This window comes from Pseudonaja textilis, chromosome 10, assembly GCF_049901715.1.
Source record: "Pseudonaja textilis isolate UNSWEBS1 chromosome 10, rPseTex1.2, whole genome shotgun sequence".
NCBI lineage: Eukaryota > Metazoa > Chordata > Lepidosauria > Squamata > Elapidae > Pseudonaja > Pseudonaja textilis.
This window is the reverse complement of record NC_141999.1, coordinates 12403091-12418869: the sequence shown is the minus strand read 5'-3', so window position 1 is coordinate 12418869 and position 15779 is coordinate 12403091. Positions and strand designations below refer to the sequence as shown.

The following is a 15779-nucleotide window of genomic DNA, read 5'->3' as shown; positions in this document are numbered from 1 at the left end:
AACATGACTGGAGGAGGAATGCTGGGAGTTGAAGTCCACAAGACTTAAAGCTGTCAAGGTTGAAGACCCCTGCCATAAACCAATGCACAAACGATCGTCCTGGGCCATTTATAACCTGGCTTGCATCCAGTATTAAACTATGAACTATACTTCATACAGCCAAAGGGTGGATTTACAGAACACCTTCATTAAGCCATGCCCCAAATGATTCGCCTTTTGATTAGTGTGTGCCGTGAGATTTTTGACATTCTGTTGATGGGGATAAACATGCATCCAAAGCATGACTGACTCATGGTACCTGGGCTCGGAACGTGGGAGGTGTCTGCTCTCCTCTCCTGGTAAAATCCTTGTAGCCAAACTCTGGATCCTCCACAAAGCACAGGACTTTGGGTGGCAGGGAGTGTTCAGCAATGTCTGCTGGAGATAGGAACCAAAACAAACACATGTAAACCATGATGTGATGCGATCAAAAGCACTTAGCACTAGCCCTTTAAGACTTACATACCATGGGCGAATAGGTGGCAATATAAATTAAATAAATAAATTAAATAAATACTGCTTCATAGTACTTTACAGCTCCCTCTAAGTGGTTTACAGCAAGGGTCTCTAACCCCCCAGGCCATGAAACCAGGCCACACAAACAAGGAAAGCCCTATCCATGGGATGCAGGCAGCACAAAAGACTATGCCCCCACGGAAAAACCCCTCTCCATGGAACCAATCCCTGGTTGGGGGATGCTAGTTTACAGAGTCAGCATAGGTAAAGGTAAAGGTTCCCCTCGCACATAAGGGCGAGTTGTTTCCATCTCTAGGGGGTGCTGTTTATCTCCGTTATGAAGCCAAAGAGCCAGCGTTGTCCAAAGACATCTCCGTGGTCAAGTGGCCAGCATGACTAAATGCCGAAGGCGCACGGAACACTGTTCCCTTCCCACCAAAGGGGTCCCTATTTTTCTATTTACAGTTTTTACATGCTTTCGAACTGCTAGGTTGGCAGAAGCTAGGACAAATAACGGGAGCTCACTCCGTTACGCAGCGCTAGGGATTCGAACCGCCGAACTGCCAACCTTTCTGATCGACAAGCTCAGCGTCTTAGCCACCGGGCCACTGCGTCCCTGACAGAGTAAGCCTATTGCCCCCAACAATCTGGGTCCTCATTTTACCGACCTCGGAAGGATGGAAGGCAAAGTCAACCTTGAGCCGATCAGGATTGAACTGCTGGCAGTGGGCAGAATTAGCCTGCAATACTGCATTCTAACTGCTGCGCCACCACGGTTCATACATCAAAAGGTCTGGTTGGATTTTTGAGGGGTTGGGTGAAGCTTGCAGACTGAGAGATCCCAAATCTCCAAGCCATTCTCCACCAGGTTGTTTGACTAAACGTCTGAATGGGTGGAAATCTCACTTCCCTTCAGATGTGGCCCTGCCTCACCTGAGGGAGTCACAAGTAGGCTCTCTCTCTTTTCCATCTCAAAGTGAGTCGCCATCTCTTCCTGGGTGACACCTTCCTCCTCCAGCTGGCACTCCTGCAGCAGTTTCATCCTCTCCATCAGCATCTCCACATCCTCCATGGCATCATTGCTCTGAGAAAAAGTGAGAAGAGGGAGGATCATTTCAGGCAGCAATCCACCAGCCTTACTTCACACTTCTGCAGCGCTGCATTGCGTTCCTATGCTCTACTTTTGCTATCTGTTGAACTCTTCTAACCACTGCTGAAACCCTGGTGGGGATGAGTAGCTGGGAACCAAGCCAACCCTACTAAGACTACCCACCTGGAATACTGCAACTGATTTTGAATCGACATACTACAAAAAAAAAATGTTGGGACTTTGGAAAAAGTTCAGAGAAGAGCAACTAAGATGATCAAAGGCCTATAGACTAGAACATAGGAAGAACGGCTGCAGGGTTTGGGTCTGGCTAGCCTAAAGAAAAGAAGAATTAGGGGTGACATGATAGCAGTGTTCCAGGATTTGAGGGGCTGCCACAAAGAAGAGGGGGTCAAATTAGTCTCCAAAGCACCAGTGGGAAAGACAAGAAACTATGGATGGAGACTAATCAGAGAGAAGTAACCTGAAATTAAGGAGAAGCTTCCTAACAGTGAAGACAATTAGCCAGTGGAACTGCTTGACACCAGAAGTTGTGGGTGCTCCGTCACTGGATATTTTTAAAAAGACTCTAGACAGTCACTGCAGTTGTTAAGTGAACCATATGATCATTAAATTGTCTTTACTTGCCAGAAGCGGGTTGTGAAGATTACAAACAATAATCGTAAGGTCCACCTAAACGACCCTGATTATGCTTGCAACCATCAAAAAATACATGCCAGTTACCAAGCCCTCGAAGTTTGATCACATGACCGTGGGAGATGCTGCAATGGGTTGTAAGTCTGAGGACAGGTCTTAAGTCACCGTTTTCCAGTGCTGTTGTAACTTAGAACGGTCGCTAAATGAATGGATGTAAGTCAAGGATTATCTGCGTTGTCTAACTTCCCAGGCAAAAAGTCTAGAGATTCTCAGTCATCCAGATCATGGTTGTCCCAAAATTACCAAAGGTAATTTTTTCAGGAGGCGACTGGACTTTCTGGTTTTTCTTTGAAGACGTTTCGCTTCCCATCCAAGAAGCTTCTTCAATTCTACTGAAGAGAGCTGAAGAAGCTTCTTGGATGAGAAGCAAAACTTCTTCAAAGAAAAACCAGAAAGTCCAGTCACCTCGTTGAGATTCCCAGGCAAAGGTATTGCAACTGCCTACCTCGCAAGTTGTTGCGGCTGGCCCCTGGGCCTCCCAGAGCCCACCCACTTTGGGGGCCAGTTTTTTTCCAACTTTAAGAGCTCCCCAAATGCTTTAAAAAATAATAATAATAACAAGGATCCACCTCCCCATAATGGGCTTACACTGGAACTGTTTGTCCCATCTTCCGAGCTAGGGCTACTGTCGCAGCTGCGTGGCGAAGGTGGTCGGAAGACATGCCCAGCTTCCTGGTCAAGCTCTGGGTTGATGCCGCAGCCGAACACGAAGGAGGCGAGCGAGTGGTAGTGTGTCAGCAGGACCAAGGCCTGGATGAGTTCGGCTAGAGACCAGCTGTTTTCCCCAGTTTTTAGCAGGGCCTGGAAGAAACAATACAAAAATCTCTCCGCTCTCTGCCTCAAGTTGATATATTCTCCAAAGCACCCAAAGGCAGGACAAGAAGCCACGGGTGGAAATTAATCAAGGAGAGAAGCAACTTAGAACTAAGGAGAAATTTCCTGATAGTTAGGATAATGAATCAGTGGAACGACTTGCCTCCAGAAGTTGAGGGTGCTCCAACATTGGAAGTTTTCAAGAAAAGATTGGACAGCCATTTGTCTGAAATGGTTTCCTGCCTGAGCAGGTGGGGTTGGACTGCAAGACCTCCATGGTCCCTTTTAACTCAGTTATTCTGTATTTAAGGAGAAGACAACAGCTTTCCTCTAAAGGAGGAGTGTCCAACCTTGGCAACTCTAAGGCTTGTGGACTTCAACTCTCAGAATTCCCCAGACAACATAGTACCCCAAAATCATTATTTATCTCATTAGGGAAGATACAAAGCCATCTACAAAAGTAAAATGGACCAAGGAAATTTCCCCCAAAGGGTTTGATTCAACCAGAATCGAAGGCACACCAAGTATCGAGATGTCTCCTTCTTTGTGCAATGCTATAATTTAGTTTAGTTGGTTTTGTCTTAGTAGGTCACATGAACCCAGGCATTATGGGCTGTAAATCATAGTTTATGGCTTAGTGTGGAAAGAACCAAGCCGCTGTGGGTGCCGGACAAACTGGTTTTACAAAAGGCGAGAGGAAAATGAAATGTTTGCCTTCTTTCAACTGCAGGAAACAAAAATAGTTCCAAGATGGTTTGATCCAGCTCACTTTCCACCAAGTTCGGCACTCACCTCAATGTGCTCCTTGGTGATCAACCAAGGCCGGTGAGCCAGGATCTTGTTGATTTCATTCAGGTTCCTGAGTTTTTGTGGGGCATACTGCAAACCTCGCAGCCAGGCTGGGTCCCCTCCTACCTGGAGAAACTCCCCCATGTGGAAGCCAACCAGGTAGGAACAGTGATGCCTGGCAGCTGCCTGAAATAACAGGAAAATCTTGTAAAGGAACTCTCAAGGGCAAGCTGCAAGGATCTATTGCAGAGGTACAAGGTATGCCCAAGTCCAGGACCAGCACAGTATCAGAGGCTGGTAAAGGCCTGTTACTCTTCACATTCCCATGCGGGCAAGATGTAATTTCCAGAAGAAGGGAGAGATGTCTAGGAATCCACTTTATATCAAGACTGACTTTGATCCATCCAGTGGGCTGCTACCTACAGCAACAGCAGGGAATCAAAATGATGGTCTATTTTTTAAGTTCTACTTCTAATTTTAGTCCTAGCCATGTTTCTCCACCTTGGCAACTTGGATGGATGGACTTCAGTTCCGAGAATTCTCCATTCAGCATGGCACTTATTGTAGCAAAAGAGCAGACAGAGCTAGGTCGGCTGAGTTAAGCGAGTCATCAGTCTAGAATCGTTACGTTGCCACAAATGATGTAAGTCCAAGCCCTCCTGAATTCCACTGACCCTTATCTGGTGCCAATGTAGCACTGAACCTTACTTGACTAGATCTATAGCATTGGGCAATAACTGCAATTTAAAAGTGTGTTCCTGATTCTTCACACCTGATATTCATGGAGCTAAAACAAGGACAGCAGTTCTATTCACAATAACCACCCAGTAAAGGAGAGTTGGGCTGAGAGTATCATTTGCCCAGTTTCCCATGGAGCTGCATGCCTCTGCCAGCTGGGGCTCTGAATCTAGGTCCCTGCGGTGCTCGCCCACTCACCATGATTGCGATGTAGTGGCGCTTGTGATACGGCAGTGGCCCATCCATCCTCAACAAGAGGTACTGAGTCTTCCAGAAGCTCGTCAGGTATTCTGGATGTAGTCCCATCACCATGGTAATGTTATCCACTTTGCCCGTTGAAACAAAGGCTTCTATGAAGAGCCGTCGCTGGGCGCTTTCCACTCCTTCTTGTAGGATCTACAATAAGGAGAAAGCAAGTTTGTAAAAAAAAAGGGCGGGGGGGCGGGCTGCAAGGTAGAACATCATCATAATCTCTACTACTGGAGGAGGAAGAGAGGAAAATAGTTGGCTTGCCCCAAAATCCCTTGGGATGAATTTTGCTAGCTCAAATGGGGGAAAGGCAGAAAACAATGTGAGGGACAGTTTGGTGTAGTGATTAAGGCACTAGATGTACAATCCGGGAGGTTGTGAGTTGTAGTCCTGCCTTAGGCACAAAACTAGCTGGGCAACAGGTCTCACACTCATCCCTCCTGAAATCTTGTCAAGAAAACTTGTCCAATGTAGGGACTTGTCCGTTATTATAAACCAGCTTCCAAAGACTAGGTACAACAGAGATTTGCCCGATCGGTTAATATATAATATTGATTACTATTAATCTTCTCATCACTCCTCATCACCCATCCCCTCCCACTTGTGACTGTATGACTGTAACTTTGTCGCTTGTATCCTTACGATTTATACCGACGGTTTCCTAGTATGATTTGATTGCTATGACTATTATTAAGTGTTGTACCTAATGATTCTTGACTTGACAAATGTTTTTATGTATGCTGAGAGCATTTGCACCGAGACAAATTCCTTGTGTGTCCAATCACGCTTGGCCAATAAAGAATTCTATTTCTAATTCTAATATATTTAATAAAGTAAATAAATTCACCATAAATATACTCAATTTAGGCTGAATGCAAGGCAAAGCAGGCTGCAGGGATTTCTCTCGGATCATTAGCCATTTTCCTTATTCCTAATTATCTAACAATAGCAATCAAACTCAAGTTGAAGAAATAAAACATTAGCGGAAAAGGGCGGGGTGAGGAGAAAAAAAACAGGAGAAATGTTTGTATGTATGCTGAGGTTTTTATTTGGAAAGATCTGCAAACTGAATTTGATCTATCTGCAGCCGTAGCTTTCCATAGCCTCTCCGCTATTTACAAAAAAAAAAAAAAAAAAAACCCGGGATGCTAGTCAACAGTTCCAAGATTAGCTTGACTCTGAATTTGTTCTTCCTTCTTCCTGCTTTGAAAAACAAGCTCTCTATCCAGTCCTTTTTACGCATGAATGGCCAGTCAATAGCTGCCCAGAGCCCCTTTGAAGTCATGACTAAAAAGCCGTCGTTGTTTATTGTAAAAGAAAAAAAGAAAAGAAAAAGTTATTAAATATCCTGGGAGTAATCGCATGAAATGATTGGAACGTGGGTGTAATTAATTTAAAATTAAATCCACCTTGTTTGGAGCACTCCCCCACAGGGCATGTTTTGCCACTGCTGTTTCTATCTAAAGGCAGGGATGGGCAGAGTTCAAGATTATCTCCCTTGATTACTTTCCAAAGCACCAATATCCAGCCGCTGAAGCCCTGGGCAAAGGATCGGACCAGTGATGGGATTGAAATTTTTTTACTACCAGTTCTGTAGGCGTGGCTTGGTGAGCGTGGTTAGGTGGGCATGGCCATGTGACTGGGTAGGCGTGGCTTTTTTTTTTTCAGTTACCCCCTGCCCATTTTTGGGGACCTTCCTGGCCTCAGAAGAGCCTCGGGGGGGGGCGCGTTTGCTCCCATAAGGCTCCTCTGAAGCTCAGGAAGGCAAAAAATGGAGGGGGAGGCTGAGCCCCTCCCTCCATTTTTGCCTTCCTAGGCCTCAGCATGGGGAATCCCGGCACAGCTGATCGTATAAACAGCTGATTGTGGGGAGGGGAAAAGAAAAGAAATGCCTTAAGGGGCCAGCGTCAGGTGGGCGGGGGGAGCGACCATCAGGTGGGCGGGGCAAGCGAACCAGCGGTGACCGGGCGACCGGGTTGGGAGCGTGGCCAGCCAAAACTTACGACTGGTTCGGCGACCCACGCCAAATCCTTGCTACCAGTTCACCCAATCCGGTGCAAACCGGCTGAATACCACCATTGGACCACACACTCAACATGCGGAACCTAGGAATGTCCTTTTAGGTGTCAAGGTTGATTGGTGCAGAAAGACGATGTTTAAAAGGGGCTAATTCTGGCCAGGTGGCCCCCTTCTGAGCTTGCTTAATTTCAAGAGAAGTTACTTCGTTCCTGCCATGAAAAATCATATGGATGTCAGAAATGCTTGCTGATCTTATGCCAGTTGCCTAGAAATCAGGCAGGAGATCAGCCGTTGGCCCACTCCCTTTGGGCAAACATCATTTAAAAAAACTTATAAGAACAGGGAGAGAACCAAAAAGAGAACTCCAGTTTGGTCTAGTGGTAAAGGCTGGAAACGAGGAGACTGTGAGTTCTAGTCCCGCCTTAGGCATGACATCATCTAGGGGGACTTTGGGCCAATCACCAGGAGACTGTGAGTTTTAGTCCCGCCTTAGGCATGACGTCATCTAGGGTGATTTTGGGCCAATCACCAGGAGACTGTGAGTTCTAGTCCCGCCTTAGGCATGACATCATCTAGGGGGACTTTGGGCCAATCACCAGGAGACTGTGAGTTCTAGTCCCGCCTTAGGCATGACGTCATCTAGGGTGATTTTGGGCCAATCACCAGGAGACTGTGAGTTTGAAGCTTTCAAGAAAAGACTGGACTACCATCTGCCAAAAATGGTGCAGAGTCTGCTTGGGCGGGGGTTAGATTATATGACCTACAAGGTCCCTTCCAACTCTGTTAATCTGTAAACTCCAATTCCGCTTTGGGCTGGGTGATTTTGGGGCAATCTCTCTCTCTTCCGGGTTGTTATGGTGAGAAAAATAGGAGTATTTAGCCATGGTCACTAATTTGAGTTATTTATCAAAAATTATAATAATAATAGTAATAAAGGACGGATTGAAAAAAAACACCGATTTAAAAAAGTTAACCGTTCCCCTTTACAACACAAATGCTTAGCCCTCTGCTGTATGCTCAGTCCCAGTCTGCAAAATAAAACTGTGGGTAGGGGCAGGGGTGTCCCAAACTCCGGCTAGTTACAGCAAATCTCTCCCACCCACCCCCCAAAAAGCCCGAATTCTCTGCAACTAGCATTGCAAGAAGCTGTCCAGGAACACACACTCTCCAGCCGAGAGCCATGAATTCAGCAGGAAAGGAGGCAGAGGCGCTGGCCATGCACCGGCCGGGTGGGAGGGAGGGAGGAAGGGAGAGGGCCAGCTGCAGGCAGAGGGGAAAACCCACGGAGCCATTCCACTGGTGGAGAAAGTCCTCTAAGTTGGAAAGGGAAGGAGCCCTGGCATCCAGCGACCGGGGACAGGAGGCAGGATAGCTAGCCAGCCAGCCAGCCAGCAAGCCAGGAGGAAAAGCAGTCATGGCTGGCTTTCTGATAAGTTGTTTATGCACACGGGGAGGGAAGGTCATTTTGATAAATACGGAGATGACGACACCCCGGGGCAATGCTATCACCTCTCTCTCATCAGGCAAGCCAAAAAAATAATGAGGAAGCCAAGGTCGTAGCTGCTGCAATAAGTAAACACCACATGTATCCTATGTTGCGAGATGCCTGGCTTACTGGCGAATTAACACTTCCCAACGGTGCCCAGCCTGCAGCTTTCTTGCAACATTGGCATGGCTTCACAGAAGGGAGGGACGGAAGCAAAGCAAACCCCACTTGTCTTGGCCATTCACCCTTCCTTTTTAAAAGGGAGTTTCTGTTTGCTGGCCTGGACTCAAGGACTTCGGAAGAGGGGCACTCCCCAAAGCACTTCGGTGATGGAGAGCAAACAGATTTGCAGGGAACTGGACAGAACAGCTCATTCTAAATGCCCAACACTCTAGTTGAGTTTACCCAACCCTTGGTTAACCAACACTCCCTCAGGAGAAACAGGGAATCCAGTCCTCACCTGTCTTCCCTCCTTCCCAGCACTTTCCAATTTAAAGCCTACATCGATTCAACCATTATCTGCTTTTGATCAAACGAGCGGCGGTTCAAGAACGCCGATGCCTTTGAATAAATCTGTTGGTCAGAAAACATGCCACCAAACTCCTCCTGAGGTTGGCTATCCTAGTCTAAGACAGATCTCCTCCTTCGCTGTCAATAACCCACGACTAAGCACATCGTGGCTTAGGGTAGCGTGTGAATCTAGATGCTCTCTTTGTATCGTGCCGTAAACTGGAGTTTATTCTGCAAACTACAGCTATACAAGTTGTGCTTTAGTGTGATGCACAAGTGAGACCGCAGAACAACCGAAAGGGATGCTTTTTTCCCCCCCGAGTGGTTTGTAGTCTCCAAGAGAAGGACATGGCTGGACTTCGAACAGCAGGAAAGAAGCTGCAACATTTTGTTGCAGCTCTTATTGAGTGCAAAGCCCACTCCTTCCCAGCAAGGGAGACCCCCTCTTTTCCTCCAATTGCACCCCCACCCCCCCCCCCCCACACACATCCAACCTCTGCTTGGTCAAGCAAAGTAACATGGCACAGGTGTGCCTTAGAAGAGATTGATCTGGCATCCAGGCTGAGGAGAGGGAGGAGAGGGTGAAGGGGAGAGGAAAGGAAGGGGGAGGGACAAGAGAGAGAAGAGGAGAGAAGAAGGGGAGAGAGCAGGAGAAAGGAGAGAGGGAAGAGGGGAAAGAAGAGAAGAGAGAGAGCGGGGAGAGAGCAGGAGAAAGGAGAGAGGGAAGAGGGGAGAGAAGAGAGAGAGAGAGGGAGAGAGAGAGAGAGGAGAGGAGGAGAAGGCAGGAGAGAAGGAGACAGGGAACAGGGAAGAGGAGAGAGGAGAGGGCAGGAGAGAGGAGAGAAGGAAGAGGGGAAAGAAGAGAAGAGAGAGGGAGAGAGCAGGAGGAAGGAGAGAGGGAAGAGGGGAAAGAAGAGAGGAGAGGGGGAGAGAGCAGGAGAGAGGAGGAGAGGGAAGAGGGGAAAGAAGAGAAGAGAGAGAGGAGAGAGCAGAGAAGAGGAAGAAGAGAGAGGGAAGAGGGGAAGGAGAAGAGAGGGAGAGGGGGAAAGGAGAGAAGAGAGGAGGAGAAAAGGGAGAAGGAAGAGGAGAGAAGAGAGGAGAAGGCAGGAGAGAGGAGAGAAGGGAGAGGGAAGAGGAGAGGGAAGAGGAGAGGAAAAAATTGTGCTTTATCCCCTTACCTCTTCCACTGGGATGAAAGAACTGGGGCCTCTTCCCAGCTGCTGGGGGATTTTTATCCCTCTATCCTGGGAATAAAAGAAAGGATGTTACAAGACACTCCCATCCTGAACACACACCCCTGTTGTCCTCAAGGCTTCAAAGGGGAAGCTCCCCACCCTGCGCTCCCGACACAGGATCAAACACCGGGATCCGATGGGAGGAGGAAGACCAGGCCACAAGGCCAAAGGGCGGGGGGAGCAGAGAGGCGCACACCGAACCTTGTACCCATTTTCTCAGGGGAAAAAAAACAAGCAACCACCACTAATAAATTGTTCCCTGCCCTCCTCCCCTGATGGGACCGCTGCAGGAATTGTATCGGAGGCACCTGCCCAAACTGGTTAGCCCAGCAGGAAGACCCACTGAAGATGCAGCCAGGTGCGCGGCAGGGCGGGCAGTGAGGCCGAGGACCAAGGCCCCAAACAACAGGCTCCAACATGACCTCTGCTGCCTTAATCTCCACCACCACCAAGGGCCAGAGTTCCTCGCTTCTGCGTGAGACATCCTTGCTGTGCAATGGAGTTCAGGCTTACATCAGCCGGAGATGCTGATCATTGCACTTCTTTCCTCCCCAGGCCTCTTCTGCAGAAGCTGGAGATTTTTAACCCAGTTTCCCTTTCTTATTTCACAGAGCTGACAGTGCCAAAAAGAAAAGGAAAGGGGAAAATAAAATAAAAAAAAACACACACACCCTCCGGGCTATTAGACTATCAAGACAGCTGATCCTACCCATTGCTGGGTGAATTCCATGACTAAGTAAACAGAAAGCAGATGTCTCTTTCGTTGAAAAGCCTCCTTCCCTGCTCAGCAACTCAAGGTGGCACCAGTCCTGACTTAGGCTACACAGGCCAGCAACCCCAGGATATTTGCACCCACAATGTTTATATATATTTGTATCCCATCAGGATTCTTTTTTACAAAAAAGGCAGCAAGTATATCCAACGCACCTTCCCCCTCCCATTTTCCCCACCACAACAGCCCCGTGAGGTAGATCGGGCGGAGAGAGAAGGACTGGCCCAGCTGGCTTTCATGGCTAAGGCAGGATTTGAATTCACTGTCTCCCGCTTTCTAGGCTGGATGCCTTAACCACCTGACCCGTGTTGGCGAATCTATGGCACGCATGCATGCCGGAAGTGGCATGCAGAGCCACCGCTCCGGGCATGCCAGCCGTTGCCCGTTGCTCTTCTGGATTTAGGCGCATGCATGTGCACCATCCAGCTGGTCTTCGTACACATGGGAGCACCGGAAACTGGAAGAGCAATGCATGCGTGCATGCATGCTCCAGCCAGCTGGTGTCCACACATGCCAGAAACTGGAAGATCAGGTGACTGGCGTGCATGCGCATGCCGGAAACCGGAAGCTCAGTATGCGCGCTGGGGAGCTGTTCTTCCGGTTTCTGGCGCTCCCCCGCATGCGCGTGCGTGCTCCCATTTTGGCACTTGATGCCGAAAAAGTTCACCAACACTGCACTAGACTAAACTGGCTCTTCTCTGCCAAAATTCTTCTCTGCATAAGTGGGTTTATATGGTACCCCGAAACGGAAGGTGGGAGCTGCTTAAAACGGAAGGCCTGGTTTTGCCAGTAGGCCTGGGGAACCCAGAGCAGGATGGAGCCCATTAAATGGCTCGTGTGACCTGCTGTCACCAGGGGGAGATTTTGTTATATTGTACTATATTAATTCATTTGATCCTTTTGTTAGTTTTTATTGTTTAAATGTGGTTTTATATTCTGTAAGCTGCCTTGAGTTGCCATGGCAAATAGGCAGCAATACAATTCAATAAACAAACAAACAAATGAATAGTAAAACCAGAGTTCCCCCATAGGTATGGTTCACCACAGTGTGTAATAGAGAGCTCTGACAGTGTAAGCTACTTCTCTGGAATTTTTTTTGTCCTATGGAAAAATACAGAGGGAAACACTTCTGTGCCAATGTAGAATGTTTTCTATTTGTCGGTGAAAATTTACACGAGAACAACCACCTGTCTGGATTAGGAGTGACTAATTTCTCTGTGTCAGACATTCTTTAAAAAGGAAATCTTCATTAAGATTTCATTAGCAACCAAATGTGATAGTTTGTTAAGCAATTGCCATGATAGAGTCACCCAAAAGTCCCAAAGGCGCTTCTTTTTTTCTTTGAAAATGTTTCACTTCTTATCCAAAAAGTTTATCCAGTTCACTTCTTGGACGAGAAGTGAAATGTTTTCAAAGGGAAAAAACCCAAGAAAGTCCAGCTGCCTTTTGGAAAATGCACCCTTGGGACAACTATGACCTGGATGATTGAGAATATCTATAGAGATAGAGTCAGCTGAAGGTTTAATTGATGCAGCTCAATTGCTAATGGGATGAATAGTTAGGCTACCAGAGAAATAAAACTGAGATATGATTTAAAAAAAAAAAAACATCCATCTGATTGTGCAAGCGTTAATTTTGCTTTGTGCCAGAAATGCCATGCAAATAGAGGACTTCCGGTTTGAGCTTCTTCGGCGACAGACCGAAACCGCGACTCTGCGTGGTTTCGATCCGTGTTCGCCGCTGAAGCGCCCCAAGCCGGCTGGTTTCGGGGTTAAGCCACCCTGTAGGGGTGATGAAGAAGGGGGAGACTGCCTGCAGGGTTGAGGAGAGCCGCATCTCTCCTCCTCAGCTTGCCATTACTCCCTTTCCTGAAGGCGGTTGTAGCGGTGGTCAGAAATGGCCACCACAAAGAAGAACTTGACCGGAAAAGAATGGGCAGGAGGAAGATAAGTAGAGAAAGTTTTGGTTGACCGGGTCAAACAGCGAAAGCAACAAATAAGGTACCCTGGAATTTAAACTATAAAAAAATAATACTGTTCCCAAAGAAGATCTTTAAACAGCGAAGGAAAGAGAAAAGGGAAAGGATTTGTTTTTTTTCCCTTTTCCTATACTGACAGCTAAGAGACTTAAGTAAGAAATTGGAAAAAAAATCCACTTTGATATTAATAGGCATTTAATGCTGAAAATAAAAAGTCAAAGGGATAATAAAGATTTCTGGATACTTAAAAGCTTTTGAAAACAGGAAAGGAGAGAAAAAGAATAAAACGGCAGGATCTGAAAGAGAGGAGATTGCCTGGAATTAAAAAGAACTTACAGTAAAATCTCAACAATACTTCTAAAAGATATATTTTTACTGAAACATGGCAACAAAATAGTAAAACCCCAGGAAGAGAAACTGAAAAAAGAAATAAGAATAGCTCAGGAGTATTTGGATTACTTGGTGATCTCTGGATTCTTGGTTACTGCATTTGAATGACTAAATCAATTGGGTGGTTGTTTAAAAATGTTTAAAATGGCTCCACTCTTAGAAGAACTGAAAATGGAACTTAAAAAGTACAAAGAAGATGCACAAGAAGGGAGAGGTTCTTTTGGCTTCGTATTTCAGTTCTTAGAAATGGAGATTTTGAACTATGAGAAACAACAAGAAATGCCTGCAGAACAAGAAGATTGGGACAAAAAAGAAGCCATCTTTAATGAACAAGTAATCTTAAGTGGGGAAAAAAAAGGAAAGAGGGAAAAGAGAATGGAAAGTTTACTGGGAAAAACAACCCCAAAAAGGAATAGATTGAAAAATAAGTATAAAATCAGAAAGCAACAGAAGACGGAAATGCAGAAGAGAGAATTAGAAGTAGAGAGACACGGGGGTAAAAAGGGGAGGGAGAAGAAGAGAGGGAAGAAAGAAAGGAAAAGAAGTTATAAAGGACAGAAACAAGATATAGAGAAACAGGGCCTATTTAGAGATAATGGGTGAAAATCAAATTGAAAAAGGGATTCTGCAAAGGTACATAAGATAGTATTGTTATATTAGAAATAGAAATAATTTCAGAAAAATAAAACAATGTATGATTAAAATGTTTGATAAAATAGTTATCATAATTTAGTGGAATGTTTGTCAATAAATAAATGTAATAAAATGAATATTTAATGATTTATAAAACATATGTGAAGAGAAATAAGGGAAAAATTAATTATGGAGATTATATGTGTCTTCAAGGAAGTATGATATTTAATTGAAAAGAAATGTTAAAGATCTTAAGACTTTAATGAATGTTAATGATAGAACTGAATTGAAATGGAATGAGACTTTTGAGTTTGACACCTCTGTTCTAAGTGAACTTGAGGCAGAAAGAACATTTGAACTGGCTCACATCTTCTTCGTCAACACACTAGAACCGCTTTGCCTTACAGAGCCGTTTCCCTTAAGCATGTCTCTTCAAGAATGAGGGTTTTTAGGCGCTCAGTAACCGCAGCTTCCAATCTCTTACCACAGAGAAACTTTCACAAAGAAAATTATCCTCAGCCATGATACATAAAGCCGATCAGCTCGAAGGCTTGTTAAGGCTCTTTTGATGTGGCTCCGTAGCAAACGTGCTCCTTGCCACGAAATCAAGGGATATAGTCAACCTTGTGATTTCTTAGGCAAACTTCATCCTTTGTTTGTTTTTCTCCTTTAATAGTTGTTTTTTTTTTAAAAAAAAAAACCTTACAGCATTATAAAGAGGTGAACAGTCCCAGCAGTTTTTACAGCATGTGAGATACAGGCTTAGCGCATCGTGTACAACGAGGCAACCTCGTTTGTAAATTTATAGTGTTATCACTTAGTATATATACTGTTTCTTCATGTGTGGTCCTAGGAGCCCTGCGAGTCCCTTAAAACCCTCTCAGGGATCCTTGAATTCAAAATTATTTTCCAGCCCTGGTTGGAAAAGAATATAATATTAAAATTTCAGTATTTGAGGGGCTGCCACGAAGAAGAGGGGGTCAAATTATTCTCCAAAGCATCAGAGAAGGCAAGGCAAGAAACAATGGATGGAGATTAATCCAGGAGAGAAGCAACGCGGGAAATAAGGAGAAATTTCCTAAGAGAGAGCACAATTAAACAGTGGAATCGCTTGCCTTCAGAAATCGTAGGCACTCCATCACTGGAGGTTTTGAAGAAGAGATTGGACTGGACAGTCACTTGTCTGAGATTGTATAGGTTCTCCTGCTTGAGCAGGGGGCTGGACTAGAAGACCTCCAAGGCCCCTTCCAGCTCTATTTTATTCTATGCTATGCTATGCTATGCTATGCTATTCTATGCTATGCTATTCTAAAATCCCATCTTATAATTGTAATCCCCTTTTCATGAAGCAAAGAGGTAACAGCGGTGAATGCACCAATTTCAATGTTTAATATAGTAAATATTGAACAAATATAACACCCACTGTACAAACAAAAGATTTTTGGAGTCCTCCATAATTTTTAGAAGTGGGAAAAGGTTCTGAGGGGAAAAAAAACCACTGACTTAGACTAATGTGCAGATCCCTGCTCCTGAATTAGTAGATTAGAATCGTGAAGAAATAGTATCACGATTATTACACTTTGCATAAATCCAGCCTGCAAAATGTTTTAAAATAGTTACACATTTGGAAACTGGCGCTCAAAGGGACTCAAGTCTACTTGCAAAGTAAAATCCCCCAAAGATACACCTGTTTGGGCAACAATCCGTGTCAGATACGTAATGCGTGAAACCGTTCTGCTCTTAAAGAGAGGTTATAACATAACCTAAGTAACGCTGAAAGTGTAAGGAAAGCTGTCTTGGATACTGAAGGATTAGAACAGGGCTCATTTTTTCCTCCCCTTTTCATGAAGCAAAGATCTCCCCACCGA

The 15779-nt window shown here is 45.5% G+C and overlaps 1 protein-coding gene across 3 annotated transcripts in view; it reads right to left on the bottom strand.

Annotated features, from left to right (window-relative positions):
* SESN2 (sestrin 2) overlaps positions 1-15779 on the bottom strand; it is a 44374-nt gene that overhangs the window by 14801 nt on the left and 13794 nt on the right. The window contains exons 2-7 of one of the 3 annotated variants that reach the window (XM_026702813.2): positions 10082-10147; positions 4838-5035; positions 3905-4087; positions 2888-3100; positions 1429-1579; positions 299-417 (exon numbers count right to left, since the gene is read on the bottom strand). In XM_026702813.2, coding sequence (XP_026558598.1) covers positions 299-417; positions 1429-1579; positions 2888-3100; positions 3905-4087; positions 4838-5035; positions 10082-10147 — 930 coding nt within the window. The remainder of the gene's footprint in view (positions 1-298; positions 418-1428; positions 1580-2887; positions 3101-3904; positions 4088-4837; positions 5036-10081; positions 10148-15779) is intronic. The other 2 variants (XM_087939730.1, XM_087939731.1) reach the window with 2 other exon arrangements.